The sequence below is a fragment of the Tamandua tetradactyla genome, chromosome 15 (assembly GCF_023851605.1).
Source record: "Tamandua tetradactyla isolate mTamTet1 chromosome 15, mTamTet1.pri, whole genome shotgun sequence".
Taxonomy (NCBI): domain Eukaryota; kingdom Metazoa; phylum Chordata; class Mammalia; order Pilosa; family Myrmecophagidae; genus Tamandua; species Tamandua tetradactyla.
The window spans coordinates 55,167,183-55,182,599 of record NC_135341.1 but is presented as its reverse complement, the minus strand read 5'-3'; the positions used below and the strand labels follow the sequence as shown (position 1 = coordinate 55,182,599).

Below are 15,417 nucleotides of genomic sequence, written 5' to 3'. Positions count from 1 at the left end.
AAATGTTCTCTTACCTCTGGTGGGACTAAAGCCGAAAAAAAATTTTTCAGCTTGAGGTAAAACTGATATACTCTAAAAACTGCACACATTTAAGTTTGATGTATTACATCCATGAAACCATCACCATAATCAATATTATGAAGATATCTTTTCACCTCCCAGTTTCCTTATGCTTTGTTTAATTATTCCTTCTCCTGTCAATCCCATGTCCCTGAGCAACAACTGCTCTGCCTCTGTTGTAGATTAGATGTTTTTTTAATCAGTTAGGAATTACATTTAGCAATGAATAACAGAGACCCTTCCTATACACCCAAAGGAGTGGCTTAAGCATTTAAGATTTTAATCTTTCCTGTTAAAAAAAAATGTTTGGAGCTATTGGCACTCAACCAGGAATCCAGGTCTTTTCAGTTCTACCCCACTATTCCTTAGCAATTGACAGTCATACTTATGGCCCCAAATGGCTACTGGAGCTCCAGCCATCACATCTATGTTGCAGGCAATTGCAAGCAGGAAGGGGAAGCCCCACCTTTAAAAAAAAATTGTTAGAAGTCTTACAGAACATGTCTGCTTACCATCTCATTGACTGAAACAGTCTCATGACCATACCAGCTGCAAGGGAGCTGTTATTGGATCTTTGAAAAATAATTATGCTTCTCTTTCTTTTTGTCTGATATTAGTAGCATTCAGCAATACTTTAAGAGGAAAAATAGATGTTATAGACAACCAGATGATTTGCCCACCCTCTTTGTGTTTTTATTGATTGTTTATAAATTGTCTTCTCCAGTTATAGAAGTTATTTGGCACTCTTCTTGTAAAAACGAGACATAGATATTGTACCACTTTATACACAAATGAGAAATGAACTTAATGACTTGGCGTAATTATTTTAAATCTTACAAATGATGTTCGCCTTCCGTGTTGGAGACCCAAGTTCGATTCCCAGACCATGCACCAGAAAAAAAAAAGAAAGTTAAATTTTATAAAGGAAATTATAAGTGAGCCTAAATTTTCTGAACTGTTTTTGGCCCCCAACTTCTGTTTTTGTTTTGATTGCTTTGATTAGACACCCAATTTTATTAACTCTACTTTCCAAGCTGGAAAATTTACCACAATGCATACAGAAAATGCAAACTCTTGTGAGCTGACATAAAGTATCTCAGGAAGTAGATAATCAAAACATTTTTTTCCAATTACAGACATGCAAATGGAAGAACAGACTTCAGTTCCTTTGCTCAGGATTCCAGATTTGGTGCATCATAAGCCCCAATATTCCATTTTCATCAGTTGCCCCAGGCACTGAATAGGTGCTTTATGTGTGCATAGCAATCCTGTGGGGTGTGGATATTATTCTTTTCATGTTGCTGAGGAGAAAACCACAGATTAAGCAAGCTGCTAAAGGTCACTGCTAGTGAGTATAGGGGAATTGCATTTGCACCAAAACTTGAGGTTGTTTGTTCTCAACTGGGAGTGCACTCACACATACATACCTAAATGTTAGGTGAAATCATAGTGAAGAACTTTAATACACCATGATCTAATTAAAAATTTTCCTATGCTGTCCTAATTACAACTGTTGGTTGCGAACAATTGAACAAGAATGAATAGTGTCAGATAACCATATGGATGGATCAGGCTACAAGTATCCAGGGACTCAGATCATGGTGCCTGCACTCTCAAAGCTAGTTAGCTCAGCTCCTCTCTCCATGGTAACCACGTTCTTGCTACTAAACATGGGTTAGGTCCAGGCAGCAGAAAAAAAGGTGGGCATAAACGGGAGATCTCTTCAGCAAGCCATCCTCAGGGAAAGAGTGAGTTTCCTTTTCCTTTTTTTTTTTTTTTTTCTGGGAAGGGGATTGGTAGAGGAGATTGGAATGTCCATATGTAAAATCTCAGGGAAAGACTCTTGATTGGTCTTGCTTTCATCATTTCCCCTTTGTGGGTACTGGCTGGAGGTTGGGAGTACTCTTATCGGTAGCTCCTTTGGGCCAAATGAATGGAGCCAAAGCACATCGTAAAAGTAAAGGATACTGGCCAGACCAGATCTACAGGTAGGTTTAGATCCCTATAAACTGTAGACCACCCTTAAATGAGCATTAGTGACATCTTATAATATATCTGGACTACTTGGGGATCCTGTGTTTCAATGTCCATTTACCAGCTTTTGTTGATAAAAGATGTTTTCAGGAACTCTATTCCTGTTCTTCAGCCAGGGACATTTATTTGTCTGTTAATTTTCCCCCCGTGATTTGAAATAATATATACTCCCATGAGACATAGCAGAGGTGTTTTTAACTTTTTCCAGTCACTTGTGGACCCTGAATCGTACCACTGATTGTGTTTCTGCTTTTATGTTGGTGCCAGAGGCTTGAGTTTTATACTGGCTCCTCTTATAAGAAGTAAGCCTGCAGTCTGAATTTACCTCCCTGGTGAGATGATCTTGTCTTGGATGCCTTGTTTGCCTCCAGTCCTGATGTCTTCGTCCATTTATTTTTAAGATTGGTTTGTGTGCTTGTTGTAAGTTTCCAGTAAACCATTTTTTGGATAGGGAAAGTATACATAAAAGGTCAATACTTGCTTGAATGTCTGGTTTTTATCCAATATTAAATGAAAAGGGTCAGGTGTAAATTGACTATGAATCTGGGTTCCTAAGTTTCGGCTTTAAGAAGTTCACAATTTATCTTTACTTGCATCTTTTTTTTTTTTTTTTTTTTGCCATTGCATTTTTTAAAATTTTTTAAACATAACAACATACAAACATGAACATTCTTACCATATGATTATTCCATTCTTAGTATATAATCAATAACTCACAATATCATCACATAGTTTGTATATTCATCACCATGATTTCTTAGAACACTTGTATCAATTCAGAAAAAGAAATAAAAAGAAAAAAGGAAAAACATTCATACCATACTCCTTACCTCTCCCTCTCATTGATCTTTACTTGCATCTTAATTGTAGAAGAGATCCTGAGAAATAAATCCTTACGTTAATTTTATATGATCCTGTGAAGAGAATTCAGACCTGGGGAGGGTTTTTGAGTCACCTACAAAAAGAAAGCAAAGACAATTGATGCCTTAAGAGGGACCACTCATTTTTATTGCTCTCTAGAAGGTTTATTTTCACTTTTTTCTGAAAGTACATCATTTTGGTCATTTATATAATTAGAGAATTTCATGATATACACTGATCACCTGGAAATATCAATAAACTAGCATCAGGAATAGTTGCTTTCCATATCCAACGTCCTTGATTCTTATTTCTTTTCATGCATTCACTTCCTTCTTTATGTTCACCCAGTGTCGTCCTAATATCCTGTACCTCTTTAACCATATTTTCTTCATTTCCTTGAATTAATTTAGGAGATTTGTTTCAACATCTCTGATTAGTTCCAAATCTTTGTTTCCTCTGACTTTGTAATTTGTTCTTTTGACAGAGCCATATCTTCCTGTTTCTTCCTGTTTTGTGATTGATTAGCTTAGTGTTAAGGCTCTTCTTTGACCCTCTGTTCAGCTTATCCTCGACCTTAAGAGTAGTCCATGTTTAACTGATGAAGTGTATTCAACTCCTATATATCTGGTTCTTGTTCTGGATATTGGAACAACTTTTAAGGTCGCTCTGTGAGGTTGTTTCACCCCCAAGAGAAAGCTTCCTTTCCTTTTATATTCCTTCTCCAGAAATCTTGATCTGTTTGTATTTGTTTTGCTTCTGTAGTTTTTTATTCTCCTTTCATTGCCTCTAGCTGCTTTCGCTTGGAGGGTAAATTCTGGGAGGAGGGGTCACCCCAGACAGGACTTTCCCAAGTCACAATTTCCCAGCCCAAACAGAGGTAGGGACCTGTGGAGGGGGGTCAGACAGGCTTCAAAGAACTTTGGGGAGGGGGTCAGGAAAGATGCAAAAAAGACCTTTTTGTCAGCTCCTGGTGGCTGTACTTTCCTGGCCTGCCCAGCAGATGGTACTGTTCTTTGGCAAACTGTTCCTACAGCAGTAAGTCTTCAGTGTGTCTTCAAACTTCCTTCCACTCCACCCCTGTAAGGGGCAGGGTTGAAACAGTGGCCATACTGTGGGCTAAAAATGCAGGTGCAGAGCCAGGACCCCTGGCCTTCAGAGCCCCAGAATATTTGTTTCAGTTTCTGCCTGTCACTAGCTATTTTTAGAGAAGGAGCAAGTCCTGTAGCTCCCTACTCCGCCACTTTCCCCAGAAGGTCTGTTCTGTTTCTCACATTGCTTTTTAAATGTGACAGGAGAACACCCAGAAGGAGAAGTTGTGTTTCCAGGGAAGCAGGTGTGTGGGGGTGGGGTGGGGTGGGCATTCAGATGCCTCGAACTTCCTCAGGTCTTCCAGGACCTAGAACCTCCCAGCTCCACAGTGAGCTGTCTGGACTGATACCCGCCAAGCCCAGTGTCCTCCCGACCCCCCATATGTGGGCTGTTGTCTGGAGGCTGGGGTATTGGAAGACCCTCAACAGGATGCAGCCTGCCATGTCTGCTTGTTTCGATTACTGGTCAGCCTTGAGTCTTTAATCACTGCCTTTTGTCATATTTAAGAGGCCATTGGTGATAAGATGGATATTTTTTAAAATATGCAAATAACAAAGAAAAGTCCAGAAAATTACCGGATATGTCCTTGTTTCAAAGATATTAATTGTGATTAAAAATCACATTTTAGAGTGGACTCCAGTAATTCCCCTCATCTAGTATGATAGCCGAAGAGTATATGGGTGATGCTTTGCATTCTGTATTACTACCTTCCAACTATCAAGGTACTTTTTACCAGTCACCATGCCACCTCTGTCCAGTACTCTTTCTGTGAAACCCAGATTTGACCTCAGACACTTCCTCTACACTGACCGGCCACCACTCAGTTAGCTCACACTGATATTCCTGCCCAGTGTGAAACACAACTTTCAAATGTTTGATTGATCCTCTCTGTTAACTTTTTTTTTTTTTTTTTTGTATGAGCAGGCACCAGGAATCAAACCCAGGTTTCCAGTATGACAGGCGAGAACTCTGCCCCTGTGTCACCATCGCCCTCTCTGTTAACTTTTAAAAGATGATAAAACTTTCTCTCAAGTCCTACGCTTGTTGGCTATTCTCTTCTCTTTATGTATGCAGTGTGCATTTCTATTTTAGACACTTATTCAGCCCTTTTTATCCATTGTCATTTCCTCCAGCCCATTTGCCCTCCTAGTTTCCTGCTTCAGGAGAATGGGAACTAGTTCATCAGGTCCTGGTCTGCACATCTTGTAATGTAATGCCTGGCATGTGGATGATTTGGAAGGGAGACCCATTTTGCCCTTTACACCTTGGGCTTTTATGACTCTTCTCCTAAGGAATGATATCCTTGCGGGCTCGGGTGATGATTCCGATTACAGTTAAGAACTTCACGTTCTCTCTACCTGCTTGAAAATGGGAGAAACAGTTCTTATCATAGAGCAGGAGTTTCAAACTCAAAATTCCTTGGGAAATACGAGGGAATAAGCCTGGCTAAGAGAAAATAGGGAGGAGAGTGGCAAGTCCATTCTTTATGCAGAGGGAATGGTTGGTACTCTCTCCAGTCAGTTCTTGCCCCGTAGGAGTGTAGACTTGCTGTATTTCCACAGTCTGATTTTATTAGGTTATGAAAGCTTGAATGCCCCAGTCAATTTTGACTTGGACACCATCAGTGTATAAGTTATTAAGCTCTAGTCACTCAGCTCTAACTCGGCTTTTCTTCCCTTTTGCTTCATGTTCTTATTCTTTACCCTGACAGCAGAATTATATTCCAATTTCCAGCTTTTGCCACTCTCAGAATTCATTGGGAGTTGCTCCATACTTTTGGGTTATCAGTTTAGATCTGGCCTCTTGTATGACAGGAACTAAGTGAGATGAGGAGAAAGTATGATGGAGCTTTTGTCCAGGTTTTATCAGCTAAGCATTTTTACTTGTCTATGAGCTGTGCTCCATGTGTCACCCTGCATATTCCTCACATTTTTACCTTTCACCAAGGTTGGAGAGGTCCAGGAACTTGGCTAAAGAATTTACAACTAATAGGACTTAGAGCCAGGATTTGAAAAGGGTGACCAATCATCCCAGTTTTCCCAAAACTTTGCCAGTTTTAGCCCTGAAAGGCTCGTGTCCCAGAAATCCACCAGTACAGGGCAAACTGGGGTGATTGGTTGCCCTACTGGCTCCTGAGCCCAGGCCAGGTTCCTGATCTGTACACTTTCCTAGGCCCTGCCTAATGTGGATCAGCTGCTCTAGAACCTGTTGTACCATCAACAGCTAGTTTGAAGTCCCTGATTTAATACCTCTGTTGTCTCGTAGAAATCCTTGTGGCTTTTCAAGACATGGCATGTAATATTAATGAAAACCACTAGGCTTTCTGTCTGAATTAATTTTTTATGAACAATAATACATCTGATTAAACTGGTTAATTTACTAGGGGTGGTGGTAGAGGGTGGGATGTGTGGTGGCGAGTAGGTCCTCTCTGACCACAAGGTGTGGTTTCTTAGGTGGATCAGAGGATACTCCCAGCATGCACTTCACTGGTTCTAGCCGGGATGAACTATGTTGCTGATGACTTGACGGGAGGGTGACACATAAACACTAGCAGGCAGCCTGTTGAATACCGTCACTTGCTTAGCCTGTAGGGTTTTCCCCGGGCAGGGAATAGAGCCTGAAAGCCTGGCACGTTGCCTGTGTGCCCAGAGTTGTACATTTCACATTGATCCTCATTCCCAGTTTTCAGCTACAGTTGTTTCACCATGTCAGAGTATCTCTTTAGTAGTTCTGACATTCACTGTGGAGGTGCCATTTCTCGTACAAAGAAATTCAGAGCCTGCCAGCAGCTCCTTCAGTTACATGTCAAACAGGTGCCAGTCTTTCCCTAAGTGCCTCCTTTCTTTCTGAGGAAGTGTATCAAGTGGTCTGGAGGCCCATGGCATTAGCTTCTCAGGTTTGAAAAAGGCAGGTTGAAATGTTTTGTATGAGGAGTGAAGATCCTCCTAATGCCTCGGGTTGTTTTTTATTTTTCAGCTGAGCATCGAGCAGGCCCAGGCGGTGGCAGAACAGGTGGAGATGAAGGCAAAGGTGGTACAGTCAGAGGTGAAAGCTGTGACTGCAAGGCATAAGAAGGCCCTGGAGGAGCGGGAGTGCGAGCTCCTGTGGAAGGTAACAGTGAGATCACATGCCCACCACACCTGGGCTTCCCTGGGTTTCCCTGGGCTAGCCAGCCCAATGTGAGCCACAACAGAACTCTTCAAGGATTCTAATTTCAGATCCTGGGCGCAGGCTCTAAATTTAGAACACTTGATATTTGTCCAGAAGTTTGTTGGCAGAAAAGATGGAGAGGTCCCTGGAGCATGGTGGGTGCTGTCTGTGCAATGAAAGGACAAGAAGTCTTTTCAGAAGTGGCAGGGCATCCATGCCTCAACTTTTATTGTACATATTCAAAAGGAGGAGAAAGAAGGGAGTACAATTGCAACTGTTGTTTAGAAAGGCAAAGTTATAGGAAACATCCTTATTTTTGGTATCCTGGCTAGTTTCACTTCCTGATCCCTTGTGGAAAAGCCAGTTTTCCGCTCGTAAGGGCAATGTACATGTGCCCGTTTTTCCTGTTGGGGCAGAGAAGAGTGGTGAGCACACTGGTGTGCTGTTTAGATAAAATCAGCTGTAAGGATTACTCACCCCACCCAAGCATAAAAGTCATCATCCTAACTTTTTTTTTTCCTGAAGTTAATATCCCTACTCAGGAAGATGAAGAGAGTATGTCTGAGAATGGGCCAGTTTCCCACGTCAGTTCTTTTGCTATAATTACATTCTTTGAACACATAAACATGCAGTGATGGGCAACCAAAGCTTTTATTTCAGTAAAACTACGTAGCTGGTTTTAAAAGGTATGCATGAATTTATGTGTGTTTGTTTTAGTCTCCAAACTGTATGATGGTAAGGATAGTGTCTTAGTTTCTAAAAACGACTCTTACTGATTAGCTTTAAAATGTCCTGCAAAAGCGAATTTGGATTTTGCAGTGTATTTTCCATTAGGTTGCTGTCAACCTTTTCTGATCTTTCAAGGAATATGGCTCAGTTCCTCAGTTTTACCTTCCAACCAAAAGAAAAGAGTTAGGTGAGGTGTGGGGTCTTTAGAATCCCACATTTAATCCAGCATATATTTTTTTGAACACCTTTGCAGGCCTGACAGTCTTTCAGTTTTTCAGACACTCAGATGTCCCCATGGTCTCCCAGTCTCCTATGCCACCCACGAATGTTAATTATTACTGAAAGGGGGCCAGCTTCTTGCAACCTGAGAGGTCTGTAGTGAACTCTGCCACAAACTCGCTCTTCTGGATTTGTTGATGAAAGGGCCTTTGTGTGTGTGGGGTTGGGGGGGATTCTCCAGATCTCACCTTAGTTCCCCTCCCTCCCATAAGGCTGACTCACACCCTCTCAAGGGAGTTCTCTTTGAGAAAGAATAGAAATTAACTTTTTACTCCAGGAGAAGCATAATTGGAAGAAGAGACCAGAAAACTCATATCTCAGATAGTACAAAACATTCCTTACTCATCCTAGGCACACCTTAGTCCCACTTATTTTGTTTCCTTTCTGTATGACCTTAAGCCCAAATTCTGTGGGAGTCCTCCCCTCTCTTACTAATAAGCGTTTTTTTCTTGTCTTACCCCGAAAACTCTCTCGCCACTGCTTTGTCATACAGTGTGGTTTTCTCACATCCCCAGATAGTGAGCATTAAGATACTTGATTATAAGGACCAAATCTTCATTTTCCCAGTTTTATGTATCAAGCGGCACCTCTTAAGCCTGTGGATTAATAATTTCTGGTGTACTCAGCTCCCTTGTGGAGTTAGTTTGTAGGCTACCTAATTCAGGGGTCAATACCAAAACCAGAGGGTTTGCCCAATGTAAGACCAAAGGACAAAGCTTCTCTGTTACTTGGAACTGTATGTGTATCTGCATATACACGTCCTCTGGTTAACAGGTGAAAGACCCTGAATGGGTGAAAAAACATGTCATTCATTATCACCCAAGGGAAAATCGGCTTGAAACCCATGCCTCTCAACAGTGAGTCCTTATTCTGAAGTAGGCTTTCTATGGCTTTCCAGTTGGTAGAGCACTCAGAAACCATAGCCATTTCTACAAAGTGGCATGAAATAGTTGAGAAACTTATTCATTCCATTCGCAAGAGGAAAAGTACTTAATATTAGATGAATTTTATTTAGTTATTTTATTTCAAAGAATTAAGAATAATGCAACTTTGTTTTCATGAGTCAGACAAAATGCCACATTCCCCAGTAGCTGGTTTGAGAATCTCAGAGGCAGGAATTATGTTTTCATCTTGGAATCATGTTTATATATCATAATAATTTAGATTTGGATGGCTTCTTTGGAAATAATATAGGTCAATTGGTGGCCCAAAACTGGCTAACTCCAAATTTGGGATAGAAGTCTTTTTAATTTCCTTGGCCACACATCTGGAACTTTGATTAAGAATATCTGGGCATCTAGGTTTTAAAAATGCCTGACAGATGAATCTTTCCAGCTAATTGGAAATCATCTGTTTGAGCCAATTGCCATCTATAGGTCAAGATTTGAATCTAGATATTCAAATTCAAGATTTGAATAGATTGACTATTTTGATTTCTCTTGTCTCACCGAGTGGACCATTCTTGGTATTAAGCTGCATGGAACTGTTCTTGACTTTAGGTTTATAAAAGAACTAGTATAAGTTGTTTTTATCAGTATGGGTTAGGTTTCACCATGTTATACCTGGCTTTGTAACACTCCTGATGCTAACGTAGTGATTGGCAGCTCAAGGACTCTCATACATTTCCATTCAAATTGAAGATGATTTTTGTATTTGTGAGACATGGTGTGGCATGATTTCTTAGGCATTCACCGTTTTAGATCAGAAGCTACGTGTGAAAACTCAATCTGTGTTCCTGGATGGGTGAGTTAATGTAAAATTGTATCCTATATTGTAATGAAGTAATCTTGCAGCGTCTCGGTTTAGGCTGTCTGTAGTCTGTTTGTGAGACCCATTCTTTCTCCCAAAACAGTGATGAGCCAGTAACGCTGGAGCTGGAGAAACCATGTTTTTAAAGTAACAGAAAACAGCCTTGCCACTGGAGAGCCACCTTTCATCAGTTTCCACTTAGCCATCCAGGAGCCTTTCTAGACTTCGTGTTTGTGACTCTAACATCCTAAATCTTTCTGACAAGATCACCCTGTATACTTCACTGTCCGTTTTCTCTGTCAAGCTTCTGTGCTTTTCCCTTTGTGATGGAGATTCTAGGGTGATTTAAACACAGACAAAATATTATCATGAGTAAATCCTGAAGAACAGACATAAATTTTACCAGGAAAAAGAAAACTGTTGTGGTCCTAAGTACTTTTTAGTTGAAGATTTCTAAAACCTGTTCTTAAATTCAGAAGTGAAGAGAGCGAGCCTGAAAGAGTAGGGTTTGTTTTCTAGATTTATGACTCTTTCCCCACGCAACTTTTCTCCCTCTTTGTACGTGTGTGTGTGTGTGTCTGTGTGTCTCTGTGTCTTAATGCCTCGTCTTTCAGGAGATTGCAGGCTCCCTGAAAGATCGAAATTCCATCTTTCTGGGTCTTTTGGTGCAAATCTTGCCTTGTGATCCAGCCGTGGGGAAGACTTATCTGGATCATTTAGGTCTCAACCCATGAAAGAAGCCCTCTATCTAAATTAGGCCTCCCTTGTCACTGTTTTTCACATCCTTTTTCTACAGAGCACTATCTGAAGTGAATGTTTTTTTCCTTCGTTTCTCTGCTTAATATCTGTCATTTTTAAATACAAGTTCCTGTGAGAGCAAGGGCTGTACTTGCATTGGTCACGTCTGTACCTCCAGTTCCAGTTACCTCCTGGAGGTGCTCAGTGAACACTTACTGGATGGCTGGATTTAACTAGTATTGATGTAATTTCTGATTTACAGAAATTGCATGAATATTAGAAGGAACTCTGTATACCCTAGACCTGGACTCAACCAGTTATTTATATTTTGCCCCATTTGCTTTATCATATTCTCTTTCTCTGTATGTGTATGTATGTATATATGTATATGATTTGAGAGTAATTTGGAGACATGTCTTTTGCCCCTAAATTATATCTATATTTTATCTCCTACAAGCAAAAATATTACCCTACATAATCACTGAACAATTTTCAGAATCAGGAGACATAATACTGATACAATATTAGTAACTAATCCACAGTCAGTAGTCCTATTTCTCCAGTTTCCAGTATAGCTCTTTTCACCCCACCCAGTTCAAGATCCAATTTAGAATCGCATGTTACATTTAGTTGTCAGTTCTCTTTAGTATCCTTTGAACTGGAACAGTTCCTCAGCCTTTCTTTGTCTTTTTTTTTGTTTTGTTTTGACATTTTTGAAGAGTACAGTCTAGTTGTCCCTCCATGTGGGTTTGCTTAATGCGTCCTTGTGATTAGATACTGGTTAAGTGTTTTTGTCCAAGCTTGGTCGTAAGCCTCTGTCCTCTCTCTCCCTCCTCCCACCTTTCCCTCCAGGTAGAGAAGATCCGCCAGGTGAAAGCCAAGTCTCTGTACCTGCAGGTAGAGAAGCTGCGACAAAACCTCAACAAGCTCGAGAGCACCATCAGTGCTGTCCAGCAGGTCCTGGAGGAGGGCAGGGCGCTGGACATCCTGCTGGCCCGAGACCGAATGTTGGCCCAGGTACAGGAGCTGAAGACTGTGCGGAGCTTCCTTCAGCCCCAGGAAGATGACCGGGTCATGTTCACACCCCCTGACCAGGCCCTGTACCTTGCCATCAAGTCCTTCGGCTTTGTCAGCAGCGGAGCCTTCGCGCCACTCACCAAGGCCACAGGTGATGGCCTCAAGCGGGCGCTCCAGGGTAAGGTGGCCTCCTTCACTGTCATTGGCTACGACCATGACGGCGAGCCCCGCCTCTCAGGGGGCGACCTGATGTCTGCCGTGGTGCTGGGCCCTGACGGGAACCTGTTCGCCGCTGAAGTAAGTGATCAGCAGAACGGGACCTACGTGGTGAGCTACCGGCCCCAGCTGGAGGGCGAGCACCTGGTGTCAGTCACGCTGTGCAACCAGCACATCGAGAACAGCCCTTTCAAGGTGCTGGTCAAGTCGGGCCGCAGCTACGTGGGCATTGGCCTCCCGGGCCTGAGCTTCGGCAGCGAGGGCGACACTGATGGCAAGCTCTGCCGCCCTTGGGGTGTGAGCGTGGACAAGGAGGGCTACATTATTGTGGCCGACCGCAGCAACAACCGTATCCAGGTGTTCAAACCGTGCGGTGCCTTCCACCACAAATTTGGCACCCTGGGCTCCCGGCCCGGGCAGTTCGACCGGCCAGCCGGGGTGGCCTGCGACGCCTCACGCAGGATCGTGGTGGCCGACAAGGACAATCATCGCATCCAGATCTTCACCTTCGAGGGCCAGTTCCTCCTCAAGTTTGGTGAGAAAGGAACCAAGAACGGGCAGTTCAACTACCCTTGGGATGTGGCGGTGAATTCTGAGGGCAAGATCCTGGTCTCGGACACACGGAACCACCGGATCCAGCTGTTTGGTCCTGACGGGATCTTCCTGAATAAGTACGGCTTCGAGGGGGCTCTCTGGAAGCACTTTGACTCCCCGCGGGGTGTGGCCTTCAATCACGAGGGCCACTTGGTGGTCACCGACTTCAACAACCACCGGCTCCTCGTCATTCACCCCGACTGCCAGTCGGCACGCTTCCTGGGCTCAGAGGGCACTGGCAACGGGCAGTTCCTGCGTCCACAGGGTGTGGCCGTGGACCAGGAAGGGCGCATCATCGTCGCTGATTCCAGGAACCACCGCGTGCAGATGTTCGAGTCCAACGGCAGTTTCCTCTGCAAGTTCGGCGCTCAGGGCAGCGGCTTTGGGCAGATGGACCGTCCTTCAGGCATCGCTATCAGTCCTGAGGGCATGATCGTCGTCGTGGACTTTGGCAACAATCGAATCCTCATCTTCTAATCGTGTTTTCTAGGCTTCTGTGTTTGGGGTGTGCGTCTCAATCTCTCTCGCGCTCTCTCGCTCTCTCACTCTCTCGCTTTCCTGCTCTCTCGCTCTCTCGCTCTCTCACTCTTGCTCTCACTCTCTCTCTCTCCCGGTTTTTGAATTTCAAAGAAGAAGCTCTCTCAGGGAAATGTCTTTTTTTTTTTCTTTTCTTAAAAGAAAACAAGAAAAGTACAATGTTGCTGAAGTCCTACCTCACCTTTATTTTTTTACAGATGAATGTACTTACCTTTTCTGCAGGGATTGAGCCTGTGAAATGATAATTTCTATCTACCTCATAAATCTTTACATTTGCTTCTGCAGCAGGCCTCTTCCCCTCCTTCCGCCCTCATCCAGTAGAGTTCACAGTTTCCCTCTTCTCCTAAGTGGTGTCATCATATGCACAGGCCTAGCATCCATATGGCTGGGAGGGGACTGGATATATTTGATGGGGGTATATTCTATAGATTGAGCCAAGGAAACACAGAGAAAAACTACTAAAGTATAAACATGGTAAAATAGGATTTAAAATGCATAATTATAGAGTTTGTGTTGTGAGCATATAGTGTTTATGTGAGGTTAGATTGTGTTGTGTGGTCTTAACCTTTTTGGCAAATCCCTTTTTTTTTTAATGCTGCAATAGAGTATCCTGTATTCTCCTTTCTAGACCTTAAGAGCATTTGACATCCTGTTCAGCATATTTCTTTATTTCTAGAAGATATGGCTGTGGCTTGCTAGCCAAAAAAAGCAAACTATTCATATTTTAGGGCAGGTAATCTTTATTTCTTTTTTTAAAGGAGGGAGTGTGTGTGTGTGTGTGTGTGTGTGTGTGTAATATAGCCATCTTGCACCAAGATCATAAAGCTGAAAATGACCACCACCTCCTAAAGAACCTTATCTCTTTACACTTTGGTTTCTAAGAAATAGGCATAGTGTAGCATTTTTTAGTAAAAGCTTTCTCTCAAAAGTTAAGTATTCTTGTTTTGCTGTTGGTTATAAAGCATTTAAGTGGAAAAAGGAATAAACCTATAGCCTCATTCTTAGAGAGGGTTTTCAGACAAGAACTGGTGTGTGAACATGCGTGTGCTGGATTAGTTAGTGGAGAGCACAGGAGAGTAGCAAGGCACCCCCAAACTTAGGGACTCTGCAAGGGAGGAGAGGTGGTTTGATCCCCAACCCGAGATTGAATGTTGTTCTGTAGTGCTAACAGTTTCTTTTCCTAAGAGTAGGCAAAGGAATGAACTTTTATTTTAAAAGCACAATTTTTTTACTGCTTTGAAAGTTCAGGGAAATAGTGTTTTGACTTCAAGGGAACAGTTCACCCCCATTCCTCCTGCACGGGCCACTTGTACAGAATGGTCTGCACCTCAGTCCTGCTGCAGGCCCTCATCGTTAACCTGGATTTTTTTTCCCCCTTTGAGGCCTTTGAATGTAAAGGATTTGTAAACCAAATCACCCCAACCTGAAATGTAGAATATGATACCGTTTCCTAACCTTCGAACTTGGTACCAAAGAATGAAAGTTTTAAGCCAGGCTGCCACTGCAAAACTGTGGAATGGCATCTCTGTCACTTTACAGGGTTGGTTTGTTGTGAGCTGGACTTGAGTACAAAACCTTGTGCTTCTGGGCATTGTCTGGAAAACAGGTGTAGCTGAGACCCTGTTTCCCAGATGAGTTCTTTCATTCCCCCAAATACTGAAATAAGAACCAAATTCCAGAGGGACTGTCCTCGAGGACAGGAGGTGCTCTCAGATACCAGTGGCTGCAGGTAGAACTCACTTGCGTTCTTCTGTTTGTGTTCCTGTTACCAGTGGGTATCATTTTAAATGAGCAGAATAAATTAACAAAATAGAGCTTTTTGCTTCTCTTATCCTAAAAGAAAACTAGATGATGGGGTTAGGGGAATGTGAGAGTCAGTTAACTTACTTCTCCCATTTACCTCTTTTTGACCTTTAATTTGCCACTTCATGATACCCTGTCTTCTTTCCATTGCTTTAATTATAGGTATTTCTGAGTGACCAAAATGGGGTGGTGAAGTGGGGGTGGGGGGGATGACGAAGGACTATTTCACAAAGGAGAAAAAGGAGAACTGCATGCAATAAAATTTATCGATCCAAAAATTGGAAAGCAGCTACAAACTGCTCCCTCCCAACTGCTGTGTTACAGGGTGGAAAAGCAAAGATTTATCAAGTCTTGTTTGGTAAAATTGCCTTTTCTTTTGTTGAGTAATTTAATTTATTAATTCTTCCCCAGTTCCTATCCACATGCCATTTATTTTGCCCCTGTATTCTGATTCTTGGCTTTAGAATTTGTATAACTAAATGTTTCTGTTTTTTATTTTCAAGTAATTTGGTGCTAATTTTCCTTCCGTTCCCCCCACCAACTTTTTCCTTATTTTTTAAA

The 15,417-nt window shown here is 42.4% G+C and overlaps 1 protein-coding gene across 1 annotated transcript in view; it reads left to right on the top strand.

Annotated features, from left to right (window-relative positions):
- TRIM71 (tripartite motif containing 71) overlaps nucleotides 1–15,028 on the top strand; it is a 72,593-nt gene extending 57,565 nt beyond the window's left edge. The window contains exons 3-4 of the mRNA XM_077129900.1: nucleotides 7,021–7,155; nucleotides 11,542–15,028. Coding sequence (XP_076986015.1) covers nucleotides 7,021–7,155; nucleotides 11,542–12,993 — 1,587 coding nt within the window. The 3' untranslated portion in view covers nucleotides 12,994–15,028. The remainder of the gene's footprint in view (nucleotides 1–7,020; nucleotides 7,156–11,541) is intronic.
- The last annotated feature ends 389 nt before the right edge of the window (nucleotides 15,029–15,417 follow it).